Source organism: Barbus barbus, assembly GCF_936440315.1.
Source record: "Barbus barbus genome assembly, chromosome: 10".
Classification (NCBI taxonomy): Eukaryota; Metazoa; Chordata; class Actinopteri; order Cypriniformes; family Cyprinidae; genus Barbus; species Barbus barbus.
In genome coordinates, this window is record NC_136738.1 from 9,236,902 (window position 1) to 9,263,187 (window position 26,286).

General features: G+C 36.9%; 1 protein-coding gene across 4 annotated transcripts in view; it reads left to right on the top strand.

Moving 5' to 3' along the window:
- tlk1a (tousled-like kinase 1a) overlaps positions 1-26,286 on the top strand; it is a 41,085-nt gene extending 14,799 nt beyond the window's left edge. For 2 of the 4 annotated variants that reach the window (XM_079427262.1, XM_079427263.1), the window contains 20 exons: positions 3,410-3,531; positions 4,567-4,638; positions 12,240-12,315; positions 12,472-12,515; positions 13,345-13,440; positions 14,516-14,602; positions 15,075-15,167; positions 15,363-15,473; positions 15,648-15,784; positions 16,056-16,244; positions 16,589-16,655; positions 17,033-17,130; positions 18,965-19,046; positions 19,137-19,228; positions 20,733-20,822; positions 20,913-21,082; positions 21,695-21,830; positions 21,914-22,025; positions 22,169-22,276; positions 25,209-26,279. In XM_079427262.1, the coding sequence (XP_079283388.1) occupies positions 3,415-3,531; positions 4,567-4,638; positions 12,240-12,315; positions 12,472-12,515; positions 13,345-13,440; positions 14,516-14,602; positions 15,075-15,167; positions 15,363-15,473; positions 15,648-15,784; positions 16,056-16,244; positions 16,589-16,655; positions 17,033-17,130; positions 18,965-19,046; positions 19,137-19,228; positions 20,733-20,822; positions 20,913-21,082; positions 21,695-21,830; positions 21,914-22,025; positions 22,169-22,276; positions 25,209-25,349 (2,118 nt within the window). In that variant the 5' untranslated portion in view covers positions 3,410-3,414 and the 3' untranslated portion in view covers positions 25,350-26,279. Of the gene's footprint in view, positions 1-3,409; positions 3,532-4,566; positions 4,639-10,148; positions 10,188-12,239; positions 12,316-12,471; positions 12,516-13,344; positions 13,441-14,515; positions 14,603-15,074; positions 15,168-15,362; positions 15,474-15,647; positions 15,785-16,055; positions 16,245-16,588; positions 16,656-17,032; positions 17,131-18,964; positions 19,047-19,136; positions 19,229-20,732; positions 20,823-20,912; positions 21,083-21,694; positions 21,831-21,913; positions 22,026-22,168; positions 22,277-25,208 lie in introns of all 4 variants that reach the window. The other 2 variants (XM_079427260.1, XM_079427261.1) reach the window with 2 other exon arrangements.

Genomic DNA, 26,286 nt, shown 5'->3' on the forward strand with positions numbered 1-26,286 from the left:
TGGTTTTGTTCTTTCCAGAGAAGGAGAGAAAAGCCAAATGTGTGTGTGTGTGTGTGGTCACCCACCGGTGGAGGAGTGTGGCATCAGATTCTCTCCTGTCTGTATGTGGTTTGGTCCAGCAGCTTTATTCCATAAGAGAGTCATTGAATGTGAATATATGTCTGTTTCCACAGTGCCGTCAGTCACCTCATGCTTAATTTGACGTTGCACTCTCTGAATTAGCTGGTCGTTGTTTTTCAGAGCAATTCTGTCATATAAAGCAAATTATTGGAAGTGAATTCTGTAACGTTGAGTATATGGTATCGTGCTTTGGGCATCTCTGTTGGTGTGCAAGACAGACTCTTGGGTTTAGATTAGTCCCAGTGGAGGGGATGAAACGCTGTTTATTCTAGTTTGTGGTTGATGTGGGGACAAATTATGTTATCTAAAACTGGTAATGTCAAGTGATATGATATGATGTTAAGAAAATCTCATATTGTTTGCACCACTAATATCAATACCGTCAATAGTGGTTTCTGGTTAATTGCTAGTTTAGTAATTGTTATGGGCAGTGTTATAAGACACAATTTCAAATGAACAAATAGCAAATAATGTGTGATCTTTAAAAATTACTTACTGAATGTTTCTGTCTTTGTTAGTTTTTACCGTATCTGCATTTTAGTCTTATGTTACTTAAAGAAAACAGACGTACAGAAGGATTTGTCTAATTTTAGTCATATTAACAGTTTAGTCACTGAAAACTGTAGACATTTTAAGCCATAAGATCATTGATGATTATCATTTCAGTAATTATAGTCTTGTAGATAAAAGACTATAGACTTGTATGATCAAATGTATGTAATTTTAAAGTATAAAAAATGATATAAAAATATAAAGCAGACAAGTGATATGTCTTTACTGCTTTAATAGACATTTCACCACATCAATATTTCACATGTAGTTTTACATGTTAAATACTGGTTGTTCAAGTTAATTAATTAAAATAAATAAATGCATTCAGCTGTAATGCTTAGCATAATGCTTAAACTCTCCCAGTGTTAAATGAACTGCATACAACACACAGTGGTCTGTTTTGCTTAGTACTGCTTTTTAAATGCAGTTGCCCTCTAAATCAGCCTTCCAAGCCACCATGGAACGTCAAAACTCATTTTCAACACTATATAGGTAGGGCATTATGTCCTTCTCAATCTACATGAAGGATGTAGTGTTGCCTTAGAATTTGGCTTCATAATGAAGATGCCTTCATATCAGAAGCACACCTGTGATGCCTTAAATTATTTCAATTATATTTTGGAACGGTGCGATTATGTGTAGGTATATAATATTCCAGTCTCAGCAATATATAAGTTTCACCTCATAATTAAGTGTTATGGAGTTTTTCTTTTGGGGGGGGGACTATTCTCAGCAGTATATGAGTATTTCCCTGTGGTAGAGCTCCTCTGTGATTCCTGCACTGAGCTGCGGTAACTGTGCTCGGAGTAGAGCCGTAATGGCGGCTCATTAGAGAGAGATAATGAGGAGCCCACCCGGACGAGAACGCCTAGAGAAACCTCACAGCGTCATTCACTCCATCACGCCTCGGGCAGAACGCAGGGGAGAAGAGGATGGAGGACGGGGAGAAAAGCAGGAGGAAGTGGGCGATTTGAAGGAAAAACAGAGCGAGAGGTGGTAAAGAGGGATGGGGTGGCTGTGCAGAGACAGTAATCATGTGAACAATGGTATTTTTGTTCAAATGTCATTTTTAATGTACTTGTGTTGGGTGTACTGCAACGTTTCACTATAGTCTTCCTCACTGCATGTTAACATGCATGCTCTCACAGATCCGAATGACTGCTCCTGTATGGACTGACAATGAGGCTTTTTCATGAAACACTGGAAGAATGTATTTGTCTAATTTATATGTAAAACCATTCGCATATGCACTACCTCTCAAAAGTTTTGACTCACCTGGTTAAATTTGTTTCTCATTATCATAAGCCACGTTTCCATCTACTTTTTTTTTTTTTTTTTGCTATTCTGTTATCAACAAAGCATGTTTTCTTTCAGTTAGACTTTTTTAACTTTAAAATGCTGTGCATAATGATGGCATCCTCCTAGCATTGATCTTTAACGTACCCTTTAGCATACAGTCAAGACAGCTGCAGTTTGACGTGGCTGAGAAAAGCTGCCCAAATCGACTTGGCTCATGTAACCGTAATATGCTATGTTAAGTTAATGGGATCATAAAAATATTGATGCAATGAAAAATGTTTTGTTAGGCCATTTCACTGTGATTTAAGTGTGAATATATTTAGCACCCACTTCAACATTACAGAGAAACAACGCTTTGATGGGAACAACATTCAGATAAGGACACGCTTAAAGGGATACTCCACCCCAAAATGAAAATTTTCTCCTCGCTTCATAACGTTACGGTTGAACCACTGATGCCAGATGGACTATTCTGACAAAGTTTTTCATACTTTTCTGGACCTTGACAGTATAATTTACTTAGCAGTCAATGGGACAGTCACAAGCCTTCCGGTTTTCGTCTAAAATATCTTAAATTGTGTTCCGAAGACGAACGAAGCTTTTACGGGTTAGTGATTGACACAATTTTCATTTTGGGGTGGAGTATTCCTTTAATTTTGTCACGTCACCACATTTATTTGCGTTAAATCCTTCTTTTTTTTTCACGACATTTGAAGCATTTTCATAGAATTTATTATTTTACTTAATTTTTTTTTTTATTATTAAATTACTTTTTTTTTTTTTTATACATTTATACAATAAGAGCTTTATTTATTTTTTGTCAGTATTCCCATAATTTTGTGTCGTTTCTTAGGTTTAATGACTCCATTTATTATATGTAGATTTGATGTCTTCAGAATTTTGATTTCATATAGTGTAACTCGTCCCATTGAATAAACTGCAACAATTTATGTATGAATGCATTTATGAACGCATTCCTTTTGCTCATGTTTCATGAATACAGCCCAGTTTTTGGGCTAAGCATAAAAGATCTGAGGTGTGGAAGTACTGATGTTTAAAATGCTTGGAAAAAGGAACATCTAGGAATGAACACTGGAAAAGTTAAAAACAACAAAGATCAATCTCTTGAAATAGCAGGATAACATGGATAACTGAAGGATAACATGGATAACTGAAGGATAACACTGGATGTTTTCGTGTCTGATTGTAAGACACGGGTCCTGATGTTTCACCTGTTTATGATCTAGTTTTGAGTACTATGCAAGCTCTGGGGAGTGCTGTACCTGTCTTTGTGAGCACATGACCCAGGAGACTGTTAGAAATAACACTGTGTGATTTTTGTCTGCCTATATGAAGTGAGTACAAGCAAAGCTTTTTCCAAGGCTGAAACGCATGTAGAGTGACCTATATGTGCATGTGTATGTGTGTTATCACTCAGGTGCTATGGAGGAGCTGCACAGTTTGGACCCGCGCCGGCAGGAGTTGCTGGAGGCCAGATTTCTGGGCGGAGTCAGTGGCAACACAGCGGGCAGCACTGGCAGCGCTAGTGGAGGAACCAAAGTTAGTGGCTGAGTTTATCACCGAACTGTTATTGCAAACACACAAGCTTGCAAACAGTAGTAGTAATGGCTGTGTCTGAAACAGAAGGTAGCGTTTTTGTGGCTTTCAAGACACCATTACGCCTCGCTTATGATGTAGAACTATTTCAAGCAAGGTTTATAGCTAACCGAGCACATATTTATTCACTCTAATGCTTATTTCTAGGTAAGAATAGTCATAAGAAGAAAGGTTACCTTTATAAATTGCCTTTTTTTCTGATTGTTCAGGCACCAATTATATTCACCAAACTGATGATTGTGGGATGTTATAGGTGATAAAGTATACGTACATGCAGGCTGCTTTCATTTTTATTATTATTACTAAATAAAAATATAAATATTACTAAATAAAAACAATACTTCTGTAATATTTCACTGTAAAACAAAACAATTATAGATATTGAAATAATTATATTGTATAGAATTAATATTATTACATTTTTGCATTCAGCTATACAATTACAATAGTAATATTTCTGGCTGTCTTAATTTCTTGATTTTCATATGTTAACTATCAAACTTTTAATCTGGCCAAAAACAGAGAGCCCTTAAAGCAACACAGTGCCATGCTTCACTCCGAAACACACTGACCATACATTTATTCAGTTAAATTGCATATTTTTGTGCAGCCCTAACAGGATGTTACACAAACTTTGGGTTCAGACGTGGCTTTTTGCCTCTGGATGCTGCTTGATTTGATGTTGTTTCAGACACAGCCAGTTTCGTGGCAGGGGCTCAAAGTCTTCCTACTTACAAATTTCTTCAAAAGCTCATCATGAGTTTTCTGAAAGGGAGGACATTGTGAGGTTCATGTCAGGTTACAGTGGACCTCACACTGAAACATGCTATTCTCTTTTGCTGTGTCATGTTGTCTTGCTTATACAACTGTCCTCTCCTTGAAGTTGTCAAATAATGAATTCATAACACCTGCTGCTCCTCATCTTCATCTGCCTGGCTCATCTGCATTGACTCATGTAAATGTGTTTCTCCTGTGCAGACCTTGACAAACAACGAATGTTCCAATCACAGTTTTGGTAGCTTGGGCTCCTCCAGTGATAAAGAGTCAGAGGTGAGTTTAGTCTGTATGATTGTACAAACACCTTTAAACCACATACCTGTTACATACTGTGATGTTTTTCCAAACAGAATATTCAGTGGGAAATAATTATTTATTTATTTGCTGTTAGCGGCTGATTGATATTATCGCTCGGATTATTCAGTTGATATTTGATAACCTGAAGATTAACACCATCTTAATTTATTGGCCAATAAATGTGTTCGCTGATCCAAATCAAATGTCATCAACCCTTATGTCGTTCCTAACCCATAAGCCTTTCATTCATCTTTAAAACACAAATGAAGATATTTTATTGAAACAGATTTATTTCCCTCCATTAAAAGGCCTTTTTAGGTATTCACATAAAGCTTGATAAACCCCTTGATCTTGTGACATGAGGTCATTGTACAATAAAATCATCCTGTAAGTTTCTGAACTCAAAACTTTGTCGTTAGTCTAGAAAAAGCTTACAAGCTAACTATAAAGTTTTGAGTATTGAAGGCAGTCTGCCAAAACAACAGCTTTTAGAATGTATGACTCTCTGATGTAATAGTGTGGATAAGCACCGCCTCTGCAGAAGATCAACGACTGCTTAGCCCCGCCTACCGATTCTACATCACTGCCTGTTTAGCCATGGCCACCGATTCCACATCACTGTCTGTTAATCCCCGCCCACCGATTCTACATCACTGCCTGTTTAGCCCCGCCTACCGATTCTACATCACTGCCTGTTAATCCCCACCCACCGATTCTACATCACTGCCTGTTTAGCCCCGCCCACCGATTCTACATCACTGCCTGTTAATCCCCACCCACCGATTCTACATCACTGCCTCTTTAGCCATGGCCACCGATTCTACATGACTGCCTGTTAATCCCCACCCACCGATTCTGCAGCACTGCCTGTTAATCCCCGCCCACCGATTCTGCAGCACTGCCTGTTAATCCCCACCCACCGATTCTGCAGCACTGCCTGTTAATCCCCGCCCACCGATTCTGCAGCACTGCCTGTTTAGCCATGGCCACCGATTCCGCATCACTGTCTGTTAATCCCCGCCCACCGATTCTACATCACTGCCTGTTTAGCCATGGCCTCCGAATCACTGTCTGTTAATCCCCGCCCACCGATTCTACATCACTGCCTGTTTAGCCATGGCCACCGATTCTGCAGCACTGCCTGTTTAGCCCCGCCCACCGATTCTACATCACGGTCTGTTTATTTTTAATGAAGATCCAGACCCCATCAGTAACAACTCGGGCCTTTGTTCACTTCATTTTACCACGGATTAATTTACAAACAAGGCACAATTCCTACAAGGGTAAATAAAACTTTTTTTTTTTTTTTTTTTTTCAATAAGTTTTGTATAGTATTTTCTTTACTCTTTACTTCAAAAACTTTGTCTAAAAAGGGTAATATTGTATTTGAGGTCTGAGATGTGGGAACAGTGAAGAGAGTGAGCAAACATTTTGCATTTTAGGTCAGCATTGTCGTCTAATCAGCCAATATTGTTTTAAATAGCTTGCATAGTACTTCATCTTTTAGAACATGGGTTTTGACCAATTATGTGACCCAGGACCACAAAACCAGTCATAAGGGTAAATTTTTTGAAATTGAGATTTATACATCAACTGAAACTGAATAAATAAGCTTTCCATTGATGTATAGTTTGTTAGGATAAGACAATATTTGGCAGAGATATAACTATTTGAAAATCTGGAATCTGAGAGTGCAAAAAAAAAAAAAATATATAAATGTTGAGAATCATCTTTGAAGTTGTCCAAATGAAGTTCTTAGTTACTAATCTTATGTTCTAACATCTTATGTTACTAATCAGAAATTCATGGATCATGATCTTTACTTAATATCCTAATGATTTTTGGCATAAAAGAAAAATGGATAATTTTGACCCATACAATGTATTGTGGGCTGTTGCTACAAATATACCTGTGCTACTTATGACTGGTTTTGTGCTCCAGGGTCACATATATTCAGTCTTGATTTTTGTAAAATGTTGCAGCAAGATGTTAAAAAAGCATGTTTGTTTTGTTTGTTTCGCACAGCATTGTATTTCAACCCACCATATATTTGCATAATCTTTTTAAATATTACTGTTATTGTGTCGTGAAATGTAGTTTTAAAAGTATTTCAGGCAATAATGTAGTTGTTTAAAACTCAAATCTGTGGTTTATTTATAAAGACGACGCCTATTGAAAATGTGCTTTGCTGATTTTAGAGACGCGAGCTCCACGCGTTCAGCGGGTACTCGTGCTCATGTATCCCTACGAGAGCAGCTTCAACTCGGCTAGTCCTTCTGACATTTGCCGCAGGCACTGATGTCTCTGTAGTGGTTAAACATAAGAAATTCATTTTGGGTAAATCTAACAGGTAATCTGTGGTCTTCATTATATTAATCTATTAATATGTTAGAATGAAAAGGGGCAATACTGTTTGATACAATATTTAGTTTCATTGTAATGTCCCTGAATTACATTTCTGCAGCTATTAATGTTTAAATGAAAACAAAAAGAGGCAGTGGTGTTTCACATCATATTTCGTCTTATTGTAAATACAATGAGGAAAATTGCAGTAGCCAAGGCGAAGCTGACTGATGTTATCAAGTACCAAACAGGACAGAAAATAGTAGGGATGGACCAGACTATTCAGTTATTTGAATATTCGTTCGGTGGGTTGGCATTTATTTATTTTTTTTCTGAACACCCGGCATCCCCCGCGAAGTAGTTCACTGACAAGCTAGGCAATATCGCTTTCATTAACGAAGGCAAAATATCTGCGATAATGAAAGCGATATTGCGTAGCTTGTCAGTGATCTACGGCTCCGTGTATTAAATGGCGCTCCATCTGAAAGCAGGTGAAGGGGATTTACCGCTAATCAAGGAACCGGCTTTACTGGCTAGATGCGCATGCATATCGCGTTCGGTATATCACCCAGCCCTACTCCATGTAGGCATTTGTGCTGTAGGTGTCTTCTAACCATGCGAGAAGTGTTTGAATCACAGTTTGTGTTTTTATCTGTGAGTTTTAGCCATAAGGACTGTGAATGACAAGGAAATGAATAGATCAGTAAAATGGTTAATTGTACACTGAAGCGTTTGCTCCAAACTGAGATCTGTAATGGATGCTCCGTTTCTAACTGCGCACAGTTGAGTCCTGATGAAAGCTGTTGTTAATAACTCAGTTCATAGTTCAGCAGATGGTGCGGAGACATTCTGCTGTGTTTTCTTTGAATCAAAGCGTTTCAGAGAAATAGATGCTGGTGTGTGAGTGTGACTCAGGCCGATGGGAAATGTTCCCTGTAATGAAGCTCTAGTTCTGTGTGTGCTGAGGGCTGTGCTTCTGCCTCACACTGTAGAGAATGCTGTGTCACTATGTGTGTGTGTTTAGGTTTTGTAGCAGACTCAAGCTGGGTTGGCATCTGTCATAACCCCCGATAGTTAAACCATCAGCAGGCAAAGTACTACACGTGTGTGTGCGCGCACGCACACACACACACACACACACACACAAAATCATAGTAAGGAGAATTGTCCTCCCCTCCCCCTGCACAACACACCTGCTGTGACATAAATCAGAGCAAGAGAGGAGGAGGAAGCCAATGGAGCGAGTTATGAAGGGAGAGAGAAAGTGAACTGGGAGGTTGAGAACAAACTCCTCTCATGTGGCTGTGAGCTGCTTATTATGCCAGATGTCAGACACCTAGATAGTGTAGGCACACACACACACGTCAGACTTCCCGTAAAACCTCCATTACAGCCCCACCTCAGACTACATACACTAGATTACCCATAATCCCCTGAACGCTAATCACAGCCTCCGACACCTGCAGCCTGAAGCACATGACTAATTTAATGCAGGATGATTTGCATATTCACGATGGATTTGAGTATGCGTGTATATATCTAGGATTTCCATTTTCAGTGACAGGAATGAAGATTATGTAATCTTTTTATTTCCAGAGGCTTCCTGCGCTGAAGTGTCCTCCTCTGTAGCTTCTATCAAATGGCGACTGACAGATGAAGCAGCACGGATTGTTCTCTTTTTGATGCATTGAATTCTATTTGCCTTTGTATCGCGTCAGCATCTTATACTGGAACTTTAGTAATTGTAGATTTTCTCTGATGGCGAGCGTGTTTCTTTGTGTTGCTTGTTCTGGGCTTGTGGCCGTTGTGACCCAAAAGTGCCAGTTTGGAGCGTGCAGAACATCAATATCAGGCTGTGCCGGCTCGTTAGGGCCACCGTGACATTCTGTCATTGTCACTGAGGGCTAATTATAAACACCAGCTTCAGTCCTGTAATCTGCAGCTCCTGACCCACTCGCATCTAAAAACACTTCCCTGTTCCTCCTCTCCTCTACCTTTTGCTTTATCCTTTTCCTTTCATTTTTGTTCCTTCTCATTTCCTATTGTTTTCCCTTTTCTTTCATTCTCTCTTTTTCTTCCCTTCCCCTTTTTTATTCTATCCTTTTTCTTTTTCCTTTCATTAATTTGACCTTTTTGCATCGTTTTTATATCTGTCCTCTCATTTTCTTTCATTTTCTCATTCCCATTCCTTCCCTTTTTCTTATCCTTTTTTACCTTCATTTTCTCCCTTTCTTTGTCCCCTTCCTATATTTTACATTCACATTTAGTTATTTAGCAGATGCTTTTATCCAAAGTGACTTACAAATGAGGACAATGGAAGCAATCAAAAGAGCAATGATATGCAAGTGCTATAAGTCAGTTAGCTTAACGCACTACACGTAGCAAGGTTATTTTATTATAGAATCAATAAAAAAAAAACGGATAGAATAGAAAAAGAATAGAGCAAGCTAGTGTTAGAGGCCTTTTAAGCTTTTGTTAATTGTATAATAAATAAAAAGAAAACGAATAGAATACAAAAAGATTAAAGAAACTAGAGTTAGTTTTTTTTTTTGAAGAAGAAAACAAGCAGTTTGTAAATGAATAGAGTGCAAGTCTAAAAGGGGCAAGTTTAAAAAAAAAAAAGAATAGAATTAGAATAGAGAGTGTGCTAAGTATAGTGCTAAACTATACCTTTTTGTATCCTTCCTGTATTCCTTTATTTTCCTCTTGTTTTTGTTTCCTTTCATTCTCATTTCCATTTACTTCCTTTTTCTTTTTCCGTATCCTATCATTTCCCCTTCCTTCTCTTGTCTTTCTCCTCCTGTCCTTTAATTTTCAAATTTTTTCTTCTTTTCATTTCCTCTTTTGCTTCTTTTCCTGTCATTCGCTCATTTCTTTTCCTCTTGCCTTTGTCTTCCTTGTCTCCCCCCCCCCCCCCATTTATTTCCTCATCATTTCCTCCTTTGTTTTCCTTTTCTTTGTTTTCTCGTTTCCTTTTCCTTTTTCCTTGAATGTTTGTCTTTTTATTTTCCTTACCTGTTCTTCCTTTGTTTTCTTTCTTTTCCTCACTTCTTTTTCCCCTTATCTTTCATTGTCTCATTTCATTTGTTTTCCCGTTCCCTTTTCCTCTTCTCTCATTCTTTCTTCCTCTTTCTCTGTTGCAGGGATCAGATGGGAAAAGAGGAAGTTCTCCTGCGTATTCAGTAAGTCTCTCTGTCCCAGTCATGTGAGAATTGAAAAGAGACACAAATGATGCTCTTTTGAGGCTCTTGGTTCAGTCACATCGACAGTCCTCTCTTTGGAGGGACGTGATGTGGTTTCTAGAAAAGCACTGGCCTAGCCCACACTAGACTTCATCATTTTCTATGATAACCAGAAATTAAGCGAAGAAATTAATATGAAGTAGCTAGGGTTGTAACGGTATGAAATTTTCACGGTATGATAATCGTCTCAGAAACTGTCACGGTTTCACGGTATATATTAAACAAATTCTTATCAGTAACAATGACTCTTAAAGGATTTGTTCACTCAAATAACTTGTTCTTATTCTTTTATTGCAACAAACTTGAAATCATTTTAATGAAAGTAAGCCTCCCTTCTGAGGAAAAAAAAACAATTACAAAATAAAGCCATAAGCCTTATGTATATTTATATCACACTTTAACATTTTAATTAATGTTTTGAAATGTTATCAAATGAAAATTTAACAACACTTATTTTTGGCAAAGTGCTGCACAACAGAGGTATTCGAAGTTAAAACATGGACAAACATGATATTCCTTAAAAATAATGTTTAAATTAATTATAAAGAATATTATTATTGTTGTCATAACTTTTAAGTACATTGTACAATGCTAATTTATTTCTGTCAGGACTTCAAGTTAAATTGAACTTTTATTTTGACGGGTTATAGCAGACCTTTGAGTTTAGTGTATTTGACAATGGTTTTTCTCAAATAAAACTGTTTTTCTCTCAGATCAGCTCTGCTGATGTTCATGTTTATGTAGACACTGAAAACATTAGTGTCATTCATGCATACTTCAGTATGTAGTAGATAAAACGGCGCCACTCATATCTACTTTTGATTTATCCATCCATCAAATTTCACGTTTTAAGTGACAACCTCGTTAACGTTATACTGTAAATCCCATGTTCACGACTGCACCGGGATTCCCTCTGCATCACGTAAAAATTATACGGCCTTATAACTTGTTATAAATGCGACATACCTTTATCTGCACGGAGGGATGATGTCCGCGAACATGTTGGATGTACTGCCTGCTTTTGCAATCACTTTGCGTCGACATTTTTAGCAAATTGGATTCGTCCTCAAGGACACCTGTTTGTGTTTTTTTTTTTTTTTTTTTTTTTTTTTTATATGCAAAGTATTCCCATACTGCAAATTTAAACTTTTTTTTCGGCGGGGGATGGAGATTAGATACAATCTCTGTCATTTCAGCAGAGTGAAGCAGCCAAAATAAATAGCATATTCGCGGGTGAGATTATATATATTTTTTTTCATTCATTCTTTTTTAAACCGTAGATATGCAAATGTTTACGGTATGATAACCGTGTACGTTCAAACCGCGATAGACCGTCATACCAGTATACCGTTACAACCCTAGAAGTAGCAATGCATAATATACAGGGTGGAGTTTAACCACGTTTTGAAAACACTCTTTCTGCTTCACAGCTGTAAAAAGATGAGCATTTTAATCAACATATAGATGAGGCATTATTTATTTTTTGTGTGTGTAGGACACAGTTTATCTCTTAATAGCGTTGGTGTGTGGGTATCAAAATCTGTGCCGGAGTTTGGTGGCAGACGTGGAGGTTTCAGTCCAAGCCAGTGAGCAAGAACTCCTCTCTGATCAGAATGCAAAGATGCCCTTGGCAGCACACCCCTCTTTGTCTGTGCTGAAAAGAGCAGGATATTTCTGCATCCTTTCCCCAGTGAGAGAGAAAATAGACTGTGATTATTGGTCTAGGCCCCGGATTATGCACTCTCACATTAGGGATATTCTTAGAGTCATTTAGACTCAAGAGTCATTAAATACTGTTTGAAGACACACAGTATGTCTCGTTATACTTTCAGCTGATATTCAGAGATTGTACGATTTGTTCTCAGGAGACTATGAATTTAAATGTGGTGCTCAGTGCTTGCTGAGGCCAGCGTTATTGTGCATCGGGTGCAAAATAAGACCTGAATAAATTCATAACAAATGGTGTATGAATGTAACGTCTCTCATTTATAGACTCCTGAAAAGAAGCACTCTGAATCATCACGGGGCAGGAAGAGGAAAGCTGACAACCAATCAGAGAGCAGTCAGGGTAAAGGATTGACTTTTTTTCTCTCTCTCTCTCTCTCTCTCGCTCTCTTTCTCTCTCTCTCTCTCTCTCTCTCTCTCTCTCTGTGTTTTCTAGTATGTTCTTTACGTTTAGTTAAATATGCTTAATCATACATGTTTTTTTTTTTTTCTCTCATAGGGAAGTCTGTCATTCGGGGACCCAAAATTAGTGATTATTTTGATGTGAGTACCTGTCAGTAATTTGTGGGTAAGCTAATGAAAGCACATGATAAATCGTTGGCATTGGTTCAACAAGCGCGTAACTGATATAGTGATTGCAGCTTAGATGATGCTGTTTTAAAAACATGAAACCTTATTTGCAGCATAGTTAACAATATTTTCAAGCAAAACAGAAAATTTGCAAGGAATTAAAGTAAGGTGGACTTCATTTTTTAGTGATGTGATTGGATGGTGAAGTGTAGTATTTTTAATAAATATTAAATATAAATATAATTAATGTTATATTCCCTCTCAGGCAGTACTGGTTACATCAACAGTCATTTCAGAAGTGGTGAAATTTTTCATTTTCATTGATGAAAGATTTTTCTGATGAACACAGAGTCAGACACAATAAGGATTTTTTTAATTCACAAAATTACAATTATTAAAAATGGGTTGGTCTGGTTCAAATCTGAACCAGTTTTACTATATCAGGAGGATGCTCAAACTGAATGTTTTAAGTGGTGTTTTTATCATTCTCTCCACATTAAGCTGGGAAAGCAGAAAGTGTTTTAACATTGAAAATATTACGCCATCACCTTTAAAAAAAAAATAGTTTAACCATAATGATATTTCTGTCATCTAGTCACCCTCATGTCATTCCAAGCGCAAATGGGTTTTCTTCAGTCGGAATGAAAAAAAGTTGCTGTTCCATGCAATGAAAGCATATGATAATCAGTGGCTATCAAACTCCAAAAAGGACAGTCTGTGTGGTGTTCAGTGGAGTGGTGTCTAGAACTGCTTACGTAGATGATCATTTAAAACCATATGATTTATTTCCCTCTATCTTTAGTTTCAGGGTGGTAATGGGTCCAGTCCAGTAAGAGGTCTACCACCAGTCATCCGTTCACCCCAGAACTCACATTCCCACTCTGCACCAGGATCCAGTGTACGTCACACACACTCTTTCATACATTGTTTACACCTGGTGTTAAGAGCTGCCTCAGGTGATCTGATCAAAATTGGACAGACCACCAGTTGTACCTGGTATACCTTGTGATCGGATTTCAAAAGGAGGGTCTCTGATTTCATCACTCCACAAATCGCTATGTTCTATTTTGAGCAGATTCTTTTGGAAATTCTTTAGGATTTTGTTTTAGGAGTATCTGTATTAACTGAACTTTGGATGCGTGTTGCTTCATGTTGATGTCAGGATGCTCTTTACACTAATTAGGGGCATAATGGTACATGTATTTGTACGGGAAATGTTAGATACAGGTCTTTCAATTCAGCACGCATGTGTACTGAATGAATGCAGCAGTGTTTTAACCACTGCATGTGTGGAACTTCTGTCTGTGCAAACCCTAGGATGATATTGTGAACACATCTGAAAAATAAAAAAGGGAAAATGAAAGGATGCTAGTCTCTGTTAAACTTCACAGACCAAGCACCTATGTGCACATGAGTGTCTAAAAGACAGAATGCGACAGAATAGGAGCATAATAATTCTGAATAAAATGTATATTTTGCTAAAATATTTAGCATCCAAAAGTGAAAGCATTTAAAATGTCTTCCCCCAACAGCACTGTAAACTGCAATACAGTGTTGCAGCAGTATTGACAGACTTCATTTATTTACAGAGAGAGCCATACTCTGTAAACTACTGTTTAATAAAAAGAAAAAAGAAGCAATTTTGTTTTCTTTCACCCGCTGTACTGAAAACATACTGAACCTCGACTTTAAAAGCAAGTTGCACGTTGAATATTTTTGTATACCATTACACCACTAGTACATGTTTCCAACTTGTGATTGGGTCATCCAACACTGATGCTAATGCTCTGGTTTATTTCAGTCTAATAATTGCATATCATGATCAAACATGTCTTAAACGCACACTCCATAAACAAGTGACATCCTCACCCAGGAACACACACGTCACAACACTGCCTATGTGTGTGCCTCTCATTACTACAGTTACTCTGACATTTCTATACAGTCTAATGTTGTACAATGTTGTGTTTCAGACCCGGCAGAGTAGCTCATCTCCCACTAGTTTGTGTTTTGTGGACTCTATGATTTCTTCTAGACAGATGGCTGTCAAGAGTGTTCAGGTGGGACTCTGCATAAGTGCACTTACTCTCAAATAACAAGAACCTTATTGGAAGTTGTTTTAGAACAATTAATCAATTAAGTAAATTGACACTCTTCTTGGTAAACAAGTCTGCTAACTTTTGAAAAGTGAAAAAAAAAGAATAAATCTCAAAAATAGGGCAAATAATGTTTTAAAATTTTATTTAGCCTTTTTTTGGCTGTCATAAATGTTTTTATATTTATTTAAAAAAAATGAGTCTGGGATAATGATAAAACAATACAATGTACAAATTAAAGGCATTTGGAAAGTAGCACAAATAAATGATTAATGCATGGTAAACGGTTTCATGACCGTTATTTAATTTTCATATAACAAAATAGAAAAAAGTGAAATTGGTTTTGATCACAAATGAAGCCCTGTAACATAAAAGAATATCTATCACGAATAAGTTGTAGAATTGTTTGTATTTGTGTATTTTGTTCATCCTGTAGACTGACCTGACTGTAGTAAAACTGGCCACTATAGAGAGCAATAAGAACCTGGACCTGGAGAAGAAAGAGGGCAGGATAGACGATCTTCTGCGGGTGAGAGGAGATTATTCATTTAATAAGAATGATTCCAAAACAAACTTGTTGTAAATGGTTTTGATGTGAAATCACTTGTCTTGCAAATTTTAGTTGCATCAGACTTGGTGTTTTTTTTTTTTTTTTTAAGAATTTAACAACAAATGTTTTTATTTTTACAATGTGTTTTAAATTTTTTCTTCCTCTTCTATGCAGGCAAACTGTGATCTTAGGAGACAAATTGATGAGCAGCAAAAGCTTCTAGAAAAGTACAAAGAACGTTTAAACAAGTGCATCACCATGAGCAAAAAACTTCTGATTGAGAAGGTGAAGCATCCTGGTGAAATTTCAGAAATCTTTTGAATATAAAAATACCCAGTGCTCATGTGTTAATGTTCAGGGTTGCTGTCTAATGGCATCATTTAACAACAAGCTTTAAAGTTTAATAGTTTCAGCGGTAAAATGAATACGATTTTTCTGAATCTGTGTGTATTTGTCCAGAGCACACAGGAGAAGCAAGCATGTCGGGAGAAGAGCATGCAGGATCGACTGCGTTTGGGTCATTTCACCACTGTGAGACACGGAGCCTCGTTTACAGAGCAGTGGACAGACGGCTACGCCTTCCAGAACCTCGTCAAGTAAGACGCTTGATGACACCGCACAAGTCCAATGTATACTTCTGTATTTGCATGTGGTCCTCTCTAGCCTTATAAAAATAAACACTACTATGCATGTGTGAACACTTTACAATTACTTGACAACACCTTGGACTAAAGTCCCTCAACAATTGTCTGTTTTCACTCTAATTTTCACTCATCTATAAGTCTCTTGTAGATCCATAAGTGAGTGCATTACAGGTTACAGATTTGCCTATATGAACTGTCTTTCACTGACTGTTTTTTTATGCAGACAGCAGGAATGGATCATTCAACAACGTGAAGAAATCGAGAGACAGAGGAAACTGTTAGCTAAGAGAAAACCACCATCCGCCAGCAGCTCACAGTCGCCTAGTACCAACTCTGAGCCTAAACAACGCAAGACCAAGGCTGTGAATGGCTCTGAGAACGACCCTTTCCTCAAACCCAGCCTTCCTCAGCTGTGAGTGCTGCAAAACACTGCAGTAACATTTAGAATTCAGCATCACTAACATTCACAAATAACTGATTTAATTTGCCAGAAAATCTTATAGACTATCTTTAAGCTAGAAGTCAACATTTTAGACTCACTTGAATGACATGTTTCTGATGAATTACCAGACATGATTTATCAGGAAGCCAAATTTCTACTATATAGAAAAATAACTTTTTATCTGCTACAACACAAGTCTCTAAGGAAGCAGTGTGGAGAAATTGCATCAGCTCCTTCAGAATTGTGATTGTTTCTCGCTCTTTGCTTGTCAGATCTTTCTTTTTTTTTATCTTGTTCCTCTGATGTTCCTGCAGGCTAACTTTAGCTGAGTACCATGAGCAGGAGGAGATCTTCAAACTGAGACTCGGCCATCTCAAAAAGGTCAGTGCACAAGCTCAGTGGCTTCTGTATGATTTAGATCTTCATGCATATCAGAACGTGTAAAAACAATTAAAAAATAGAAAATAATGTCTGTCTTTGTTTCTGCAGAAGTACTCCAAAGAACAGCATAAGCTTTTGTAACACTGAATGTCTTTACTGTTACTTTTGATTAATTGAATGTCTTTGCTTAATAAAATCAAAAGTATTCATTTCTTTCAAAAAAAAAAAAAATTATCTTAAAACAACGGCATCCTTACCCATTACTTTCTGTCCACTTTCTAGTTTCCCTGTGGCAGAAGTGGCAGAATACACTACGATATGATTTTATAAATGTATGTTTGTGTTTTTGTTTTCTTCATGCGTTTGTGTATTTGTAGGAGGAGGCAGAGATTCAGGCAGAGCTGGAGAGGTTGGAGAGGGTGCGAAATCTTCACATCCGAGAGTTGAAAAGAATAAACAATGAAGACAGTTCACAGTATGTACCCATATTACGATGACATCAGCCCCTGATATTTTTCTGTTTCATTTTATTTTGTCATTTGTACTGGACATTGACTCCTCATTAGTGTTGGATGATATGCTCAATTTTCATATCGTCCTATCTTCAGCCTGTGAAATCAAAGATATACGATGTTACTGTGCTAATTTAATTATTTATTTACTTAGTTTCATTGCCAGAAAGTGAACCAACTCACATCTTAAGTTACTAATTATAATGCTTACATTTCCTCAGTTATTCAAAAAGCAGCTAACAGTCACAGAAAATGAGCAAAGAACATTACATTACCAAAGGACATCATCTCACAAGCTCTGTCTAGTGCGAGTTTATGCACTTTAAAAACACTACCGTTATAATCAGTGAATCTACACTGTATGATAAATAAATATCTTATACTTACATCACACATACATCTGCACTTTTTGTATGATGTCAGAATTCAGTCAGTGCGTGCTGAACAACAGAACTCCGCTGTTTCAGCGATGACTCATCTGAATGCCTCTGATTGGCCATTAAAGGGATACTCCACCCCAAAATGAAAATTTTGTCAATCACTTACCCCCATGTTGTTCCAAACTTGTTAAAGCTTCGTTCGCCTTCAAAACACAATTTAAGATATTTTGGATGAAAACCGGGAGGCTTATGACCGTCCCATTGTAGTAAATTGGTCCATAAAAGTATGAAAAGCATCATCAGAATAGTCCATCTGCCATCAGTGGTTCGATCTGAATTTAATGAAGTGACGAACACTTTTTCTGTGCAAAGAAAACAAAAAAAACGACTATTCAACAATTCATCTCCTCTGTGTCAGCATAGCACCATTTTGGAGAATATCCGCGGGACGCGTGTCAGCCGCGCTACACGGATGCGCAGTTTTCTTTCAATTCAAAGTGTAAACAAGCGTAGAAGACGTATCCTTGTGGCGCGGCTAACACAGAACAGCGTACGTTGCTTGCGTCCAGTGGAGACAAATTGTTGAATAAAAGAACAAAAAAAGAAATATAATGCAACAAATAAGCCCTAATATTAATTAGTATTACTAGCTTGATGATGATGATAATAGTAATAATCATAGTAATAACAATAAAAATCGTCTTGCTATCATCAAAGGCAACAGCCAAAGGCGATATCTCTAAATATCGTCGATACACAATACTATCGTCTATCGGCACAGCCCTACTCCTCAAATTAACAGTGCTTTCATGAGGTTTCTGACTGTAAAGGGTCCATGTTCTACACATTTGTGACCCAGGACCACAAAACCAGATATAAGTAGCATGGGTATATTTGTAGCTTTAGCCAACAGTACAGAAAAATTATCAATTTTTCTTTTATGCAAAAAATCATTAGGATTTTAAGTAAAGATCATGTTCCATGAAGATATTTTGTACATTTCCTACTGTAAATATATTAAAACTTAATTTTTGATTATTAATATACATTGCTAAGAACTTCATTTGGACAACTTGAAAGGCGATTTTCTCAATTTTTATTTTTTTTGCACCCTCAGATTGCAGACTTTCAAATGGTTTTATATCCAAATATTGTCCTATCCTAAAAAAAAAAAAAAAAAAACATCAATGAAAAACTTATGTATAAATCTCAATTAAAAAACAACAACAAATTGACCCTTCTGACTGATTTTGTGGTCCAGGGTCATATTTATATGTAGTCTATATATGTTGTCTGAAAAAATTCATTTTTGTTTGTTTTACCAAAACATGATTTAGTTTTACATGATTATTTTCAACTCCCCCTCCCTTTCTCTCCTCTTTCTCTTTTTGTTGTTTTGTATTGTAATCTTTCTCAGATTCAAGGACCATCCCACCCTGAATGAGCGCTACCTGCTGTTACATCTGCTGGGCAGGGGTGGCTTCAGTGAGGTCTACAAGGTATCTTTACTCCTCATTTATAACAGAGCCTGATATATGCTGACCTTTGAGAAAGAAACACGTAATTTGATTCATCATTCTGCTCTTTAGGCGTTTGACTTAATTGAGCAACGCTACGCTGCTGTGAAGATTCATCAGCTGAACAAAAACTGGAGAGAGGAGAAGAAAGAAAATTACCACAAGTATGTTCCTCCTTTTAATGCTATTCAAGGAAATCTTCTTGTTAAATACATCAGTATAGGTGCCCTATGATTTCCGAGATATGGAAAACGAGGACTGAATCGCTGAATCCAAACAAATAAAATTTACTGTATAATGTGGAATGTCAAATTTGCCAAATTTTGGATGAATAAATAAAAGTGGGTCAGTACACTTAAAACACGATATGGACTAGTGTCTGTGAATATTAAACCATAAAAAGACTATTTAAATACTAATCCTACATGTTCTGCGTGTCTTTGTGTGAAGGAATGGCGCAAACAGGTCTTCACAGCAACCCGTCAAAATAAAAGTTTGGTTTAACTTGAAGAAACTGTGACAGAAATATATTACTTGGCCTAATATGATGACAGTACTACTACAAATAATACAATTATTATTAAAATTTTATTTTTAAGGAATATATTTACCAGAATTTATTTACCAGAATTTTTATTTTATTTTATAAAATTATTTTATTTCTGAGAAAAAATTAAATAAAATATTTTGATCGCATCAAGTATTTAGAGGCTTTTGATTTTTAAAATTTAATGAAACCATTAAAACGGAATCCAGCAAATTAATGGAAAACACATAATTTGGTATAAATAAAACTGAATTTAAGAAAAAATTAAAACGTTATTTCATAGGGCATAAAAAGTGTCATTTTTGTTGAACTTGTAATAAGCTGCTGTTTAATTGTGTACATTTCATGAATTATTTCATTTCATTTCATTTTCATTTTGATTAATAAACTTTAATTTAACAATTAAAACAGTCTAGAAAAAAAAAACAGGATTCAGAAAAATAAAACGGAAAAAAATAAACGTAATTTGGGAAAAATTAAAACTGATTTCATAGGGCCTTACATCTGTGGCATGCTGCCCATCACCATAAGTAATGAATTACATTTTAGATTGCATAAACAGGAAAAAAAGAAAGGGAATTATCCACTTTAACTTTATAGACAGGGTAGACATCATGTGTAACTTGACGGAAAGGGAAAAAAGACGTACAATCCGTTCAGTATGTTGTTGTTGAAGATGATCACGATCATTCAGCCAAAAAACATTCAAATATATCTTTTCAAAAAATTCTAAGTAGACCAAACTTGCCAGGAAAAACATCTGTTGTAAAACGATATTAACAATGCAGTTCATTTAAAGGACGGTCGTAGCCTCGTTTGGATTCAAATATGCCAATTACCCTGACAGCAGCTTTACACAGATGCTGCTGACGGAGCTGTATTTAACCCTGAAAATCTCTTTAAGATTAAATAACCTCCGCCATTTCTTTTTTTTACTGATATGTAGCAGGCTTATATTGTGGTGTGGAGACATTGTTATGTAAGGCTGTATTTCCATGCCGATTGGTATTCGGTACAGAACTTGAAATGTCTGGAAATCTAGTCCGTCTGTCTCTCATGACGCTGGCCGCCTGGGTCTCACCTCTGTTGCCCATGGTAACCTGTGCCTCTCTTCTCTGCAGACACGCCTGTCGGGAATACCGAATACATAAACAGTTGAATCATCCCAGAATAGTTAAACTGTACGATTACTTTTCACTGGACACAGACACGTGAGTTCCAGCCCTGCAGATTTCTCTTACCAACCATCAGAATACATCAGCGAGACGGACACAAGTGACATGAGTTTCTGTTTCCTGCAGGTTTTGTACGGTTTTGGAATACTGTGAAGGAAATGATCTGGATTTCTACTTGAAACAGCACAAGCTGATGTCTGAGAAAGAAGCTCGCTCTATCGTCATGCAGATTGTTAATGCTTTACGATACCTGAACGAGATCAAGCCACCCATAATACACTATGACCTCAAACCCGGTGAACACATTCTCTGCGTTTTACTTTTCATAACCTCAGATATGCAAAGTTTGCTTGTTGCTTATTGTTTATACACAGGTTGTTTTTTAACCTGTATATGCAGTTTAGACCATTTTGAACGGTTTAGAAGTTTGGGGGTTGTACAATTTATAGTACTTTTTTTTTTCTTTACTAAAAATATAGTAAAAAAAGTCATATTATACTTCAGAAATAATTTTAATATGCTGATTTTCTGCTTGGGGAACAAAAAATAATTGTCCAATGTTGAAAACAGTTGCGCTGCTTTATAGCTTTATATTTTTGTGGAAACTGTAATGATACTTTTTTCAGGATTATTTGATAAGTAGAAAGCTTAAAAGAACAGCTTTTATTCAAAACAGATTTTTTCGGTCAGTGTAAATATCTTCACTGTCACTTTTGATCAGTGTAATACAGCCTTGCTGAATAAAAGTATCAATTTCTTAATTTTTTTACTGACCTCAGTCGTTTGAATGGTAGGATATGTATTATTTTTCCACTCACCCCATTATGCTTATGTGAAAGATATAACAAAGATAATCCAGTATAGGGAATGAGCTTGTGTATTTATTTGTGTTGTGTGGTTGTGTACAGGGAATATTTTACTGGTAGATGGAACTGCATGCGGAGAGATAAAGATCACAGATTTTGGACTGTCTAAAATCATGGACGATGACAACTATGGAGTAGATGGAATGGACTTGACATCACAAGGGGCAGGCACTTACTGGTAACACACTCACAGATACTCTAACAATTAGGCTTTTTCCTTTTAAAGCATGTAACTTAATCGTGTCTTGTTTCGGCTGTAAGGTACTTGCCCCCTGAGTGTTTTGTGGTGGGTAAAGAGCCTCCAAAGATCTCCAATAAGGTGGACGTCTGGTCTGTTGGTGTCATATTTTTCCAGTGCCTCTATGGAAGAAAGGTGAGGAGCAATTATCTGAATAAATGAGAATATTATCAGTAGCCTTTACAGGTTAAAGTGCAAAATGGAAGTAGCTGTCATTTTCCTGATTTTAGTTACACTGTAGTTATGTTTAACCATGCAAATTGGATTTGTTTTTCTAGCCATTTGGCCATAACCAGTCCCAGCAGGACATCCTTCAGGAAAACACCATCCTGAAAGCCACAGAGGTTCAATTCCCTTCCAAACCCGTTGCCAGCAATGAGGCCAAGGTCATTTCAGATTTTCTTTTGAAAAATAGTCGGTATAAAATGTTGGAATTACGGAATGGAATTATAAAAACTTATGGACAAATATTTAAAATGAACTACAAAAAATTGCAAGGATATCCACTTTCCCAATTCCAGTCTGCATATTTTGTGTCTCTTTGTAACATACCTGATTCAGATCATCAGCTGAACTCAAGTGTTCACTGCTCCCTATTCCCTGAGCCCTATTCACTTTCAGAACACCCTGCATTGTCACACAGACAAAACTTGAGTAGAGCATTTTAGAGAAGTCTGAGGTATGGTGACATGTATTTCTATGAAACTTTAGTCAATGTATGTGCATGTCATACATGCAGGTGCATTTACATCAAAGAATATATTAATAGTTTAATAATTATCGATTAAACTATAAACTAAAGTCCTATTTGAAAGTGCTAAACTGCATGATCAATGTCTGTTGGAAAACGTGATATGAAAATACGTTTTTTTTATAGTACATTGGTATTTTATATGATAAAGGGTCGGAATTGGGAGCCGCTATTAAATATGTAAATGTAAGCCTAAAATATTAATGAAGAAATTTCCCTGTCTGTTACTTATCAGTTATCCACATTCAATAGCAGTAGGTTGGTAAAGCCCTGCCAGTCTAGGCAAATCTTTATAAAATGTGATCACAGATTATATATAATGATGATAGTAAAACTAAGACATAATTTTATTAGATGTCATCAGTTCGTTTTTAACTAGTATTAGTTTTGTTAACAAAAACTGACGAAAAATGTTCGTTGATGAGCTTTTGTCCCCGAGATGATGACGAGACGACAATAAGGTCAATAAACGATAACTGAGACTAAAATGTGTTCAAAAAAATAACTTTACCAAAAACCTCCTTTTTTTCGGGAAAAAATATAATTGTGGACTGCCCTACAAGCCTCTACTACGCAAGCATTCTGCCTGGTGTTTTGCTTATTTTTTGCAGTCTGTGGCAACCAAGCGCACGTGCTCGCTCTTCATTGGGGAAGCGCTGTCGACAAACAATCTGGAGATTTGCGATTTTGGTTGAATTACTATTAGGAATTTCACTGTTATAATATTTTTCGTGTTTTGTTTTTCTTGTTTTTTAACCGTTTTTAGAATGTAGACAGAGAGAGTTCATAAGTCTTTGTTATTAATTGATATAATAATAAGCCCTAGATGCTTAAGGGGAACGTAATGTCTAGGGTTTGGAGAAAAGGTGCAACAACAACAACAAAAAAAGGTTTTTGGAGGTCATCACTCCTGTCCCAGCCAGCTATCACCACATGAATTTGAAATACTTTGGTTTAGGAAAAAATAATAATAATGTATTTCAAATTTTATGTGGTGATTGCTTGCTGAGACAGGAGTGATGACCTCCAAAAACCTTTTTTTGTTGTTGTTGTTGCACCTTTTCTCCAGCCCCTAGATGGGAAAAGAATGTAACACTAGAATAAACGGATACACTAGATGAGGTAACCTTTTTTAACCATGTGTATTAGTCGGCATTCTGTTGATTTGTGCTTACTGGTGAAAGGGAAATACCTGAAATGCAAAAGAAAATTTCTCAAATGACAACAATACTTATGATTATTCAAGTTGCTTGAGTTGGCTCACAAACTCACTTGAGTTTAACCACAAAGATTTAATTGAGAACATCACAAGTAATTGCTGAAAACTCTAACATACTGGTATGTTATATAAAGCATCTGCTGTTGAGGAAAAATCTCACATTTTTATCTTTTTATACCTAGTAAACGGCATCAATACTAATGTATCGTATTTTTATTCTAAAGACGTGTTTTTGCATGCAAGTTTTATACGTCACCCACATGTCTCATGACAAAATAAAAAAATCATGCCAATCAAGCACCACTGTATATATACAGTTGTGCTCATAAATTCATATGCCCCTTGCAGAAAATGCAAAATGTTAATAATTTTAACAAAATAAGAGGGATCGTGTTATTGTTTAATACTGTCCTGAATAAGCGATTTCACATAATAGATGTTTATATATACTACACAGGACAAAATAATTGAATTTATAAAAATGACCCCGTTCAAAAGTTTGCATACCCTTGAATCTTAATACTGTGTCATTCCCTGGATGATCCACAACGGTCTTTGTGTTATTATAGTTGTTCATGAGTCCCTCGTTGGTCCTGAGCACTTCGTGCTGTTCTTCAGAAAAATCCTCCAGCTCCTGCACATTCTTTGGTTTTCCAACATCTTTTGCATATTTGAACCCTTTCCAACAGTGACTGTATGATTTTGAGATCCATCTTTTCACATGGAAGACAATAGGGGGACTCATACATGACTATTATTATTAAGGTGAAAACACTTAGTATTTATGTAGCTTCTTAAAGGAACACTCCACTTTTTTTGGAAATGGGCTCATTTTACAACTCCCCAAGAGTTAAACAGTTGAGTTTCACCGTTTTTGAATCCATTCAGCCGATCTCCGGGTCTGGCGGTAGCACTTTTAGCTTAGTTTAGCATAGTTCATTGAATCAGATTAGACCATTAGCATCTCGCTCAAAAATGACCAAAGAGTTTTGATAATTTTCCTATTTAAAACTCGACTCTTCTGTACTTACATCGTGTACTAAGACCGATGAAAAATTAAAAAATGCAATATTCTAGGCCGATATGGCTAGGAACTATACTCTTAATCTAGTACCGTGGGTGCAGCAGGCGCAATGATTTTATGCAGCACCTGAAAGTAGTCCCCAGCCATATCATAACTAGTTACCTAGCTGGGGACTACTTTCAGGTGCTGTGTAATATCATTGCGCCTGCTGCACCCATGGTACGGCAGCAAAGTTCCTTGATTATTACACTGGAATGAGAGTTATTATTTAGTGCAAAACCATTTTTGCTTTTGTAATAAATGGCATGTTACTGTTTCCTGTAGGCATTCATCCGCCGGTGTCTAGCCTACAGGAAGGAGGACCGGTTTGATGTGCACCAGCTGGGCAGTGACTCCTACCTGCTGCCTCACATCAGACGGCCCAGTTCGTCAGGAGCCCTGGCACCAAACTCCACCTCCTATTGACAGCTTGCACTGAACACTGACTGACAGCCCGGCTGGCCAGCGTCTGATCTCCTTCCCTAGAGCAGGGCGGGACCACAAGGAAAAGAAGCTGGCTTCTTCAGCTTGAGGAAGTTTGTGTTGAATTATTGTGCTTTTGCAGCATTGAGATTTGGGTTTACTGAGAAAAGTGTTTGGAAAGAGAATGAAGAAAAATAAAGCATGAATATTTAGACACCCAGAGATAAAGTCATTGAAGAAAAATAATGCCTTCTGAAGACTCGATAGGGCACTGCTACTGTTAAGTACTTTGAAATGCGACTGTTGTCATTTGGTGTTTCACATGGTTGCCTCCACGTTCAAAGAGGAGAGAGACCTGGCAAACCACTATCAATTCCCACGGTCTCGGCTGGGTTTCCATAAATTAAGGATTTCTTTGAAGAGCCTCTGTTCAGAGTTACTGTAACAGGCCTGCAAAGGTTTCATTCTTCACTCTGTAGTAATGTAATGTGGTACAGACAACAGTGTTAGCTTTCCTTGCTTTGTTCAGCTAGCTACGAGAATGTAATTCTAGCATACAGAGTGGCTACTGGCACACTAGGCCCAGGCAGCATAGTAATGTTAAATGCACAAAATAACCAAATGTAGATGAATGGCAATGTACAGAATGCTATGCAGGACAAAATAAAAGTATCCCCTCTGGAGAATTCATGTATATTTGTTGTACAGGACCTTAATTTCAGATATTAACTTTCAGCAGATTCATTCTGTACAGAGGTTTAACATTTTGCCCCTTTTTTTTTCTTGTAAATTTGGTTTCCTGGTGTGCGCTTTTTGATTTTTGCTGCTTTGATGTTGCTCTTTTTTCAAACCGCTGTATAATGTACTTTGGGTATAAATTGTACAGTCCTGTTAAAAGAATAATTGCAAATAAATGCCAGGAAGCTCCATTTAGTGTGTT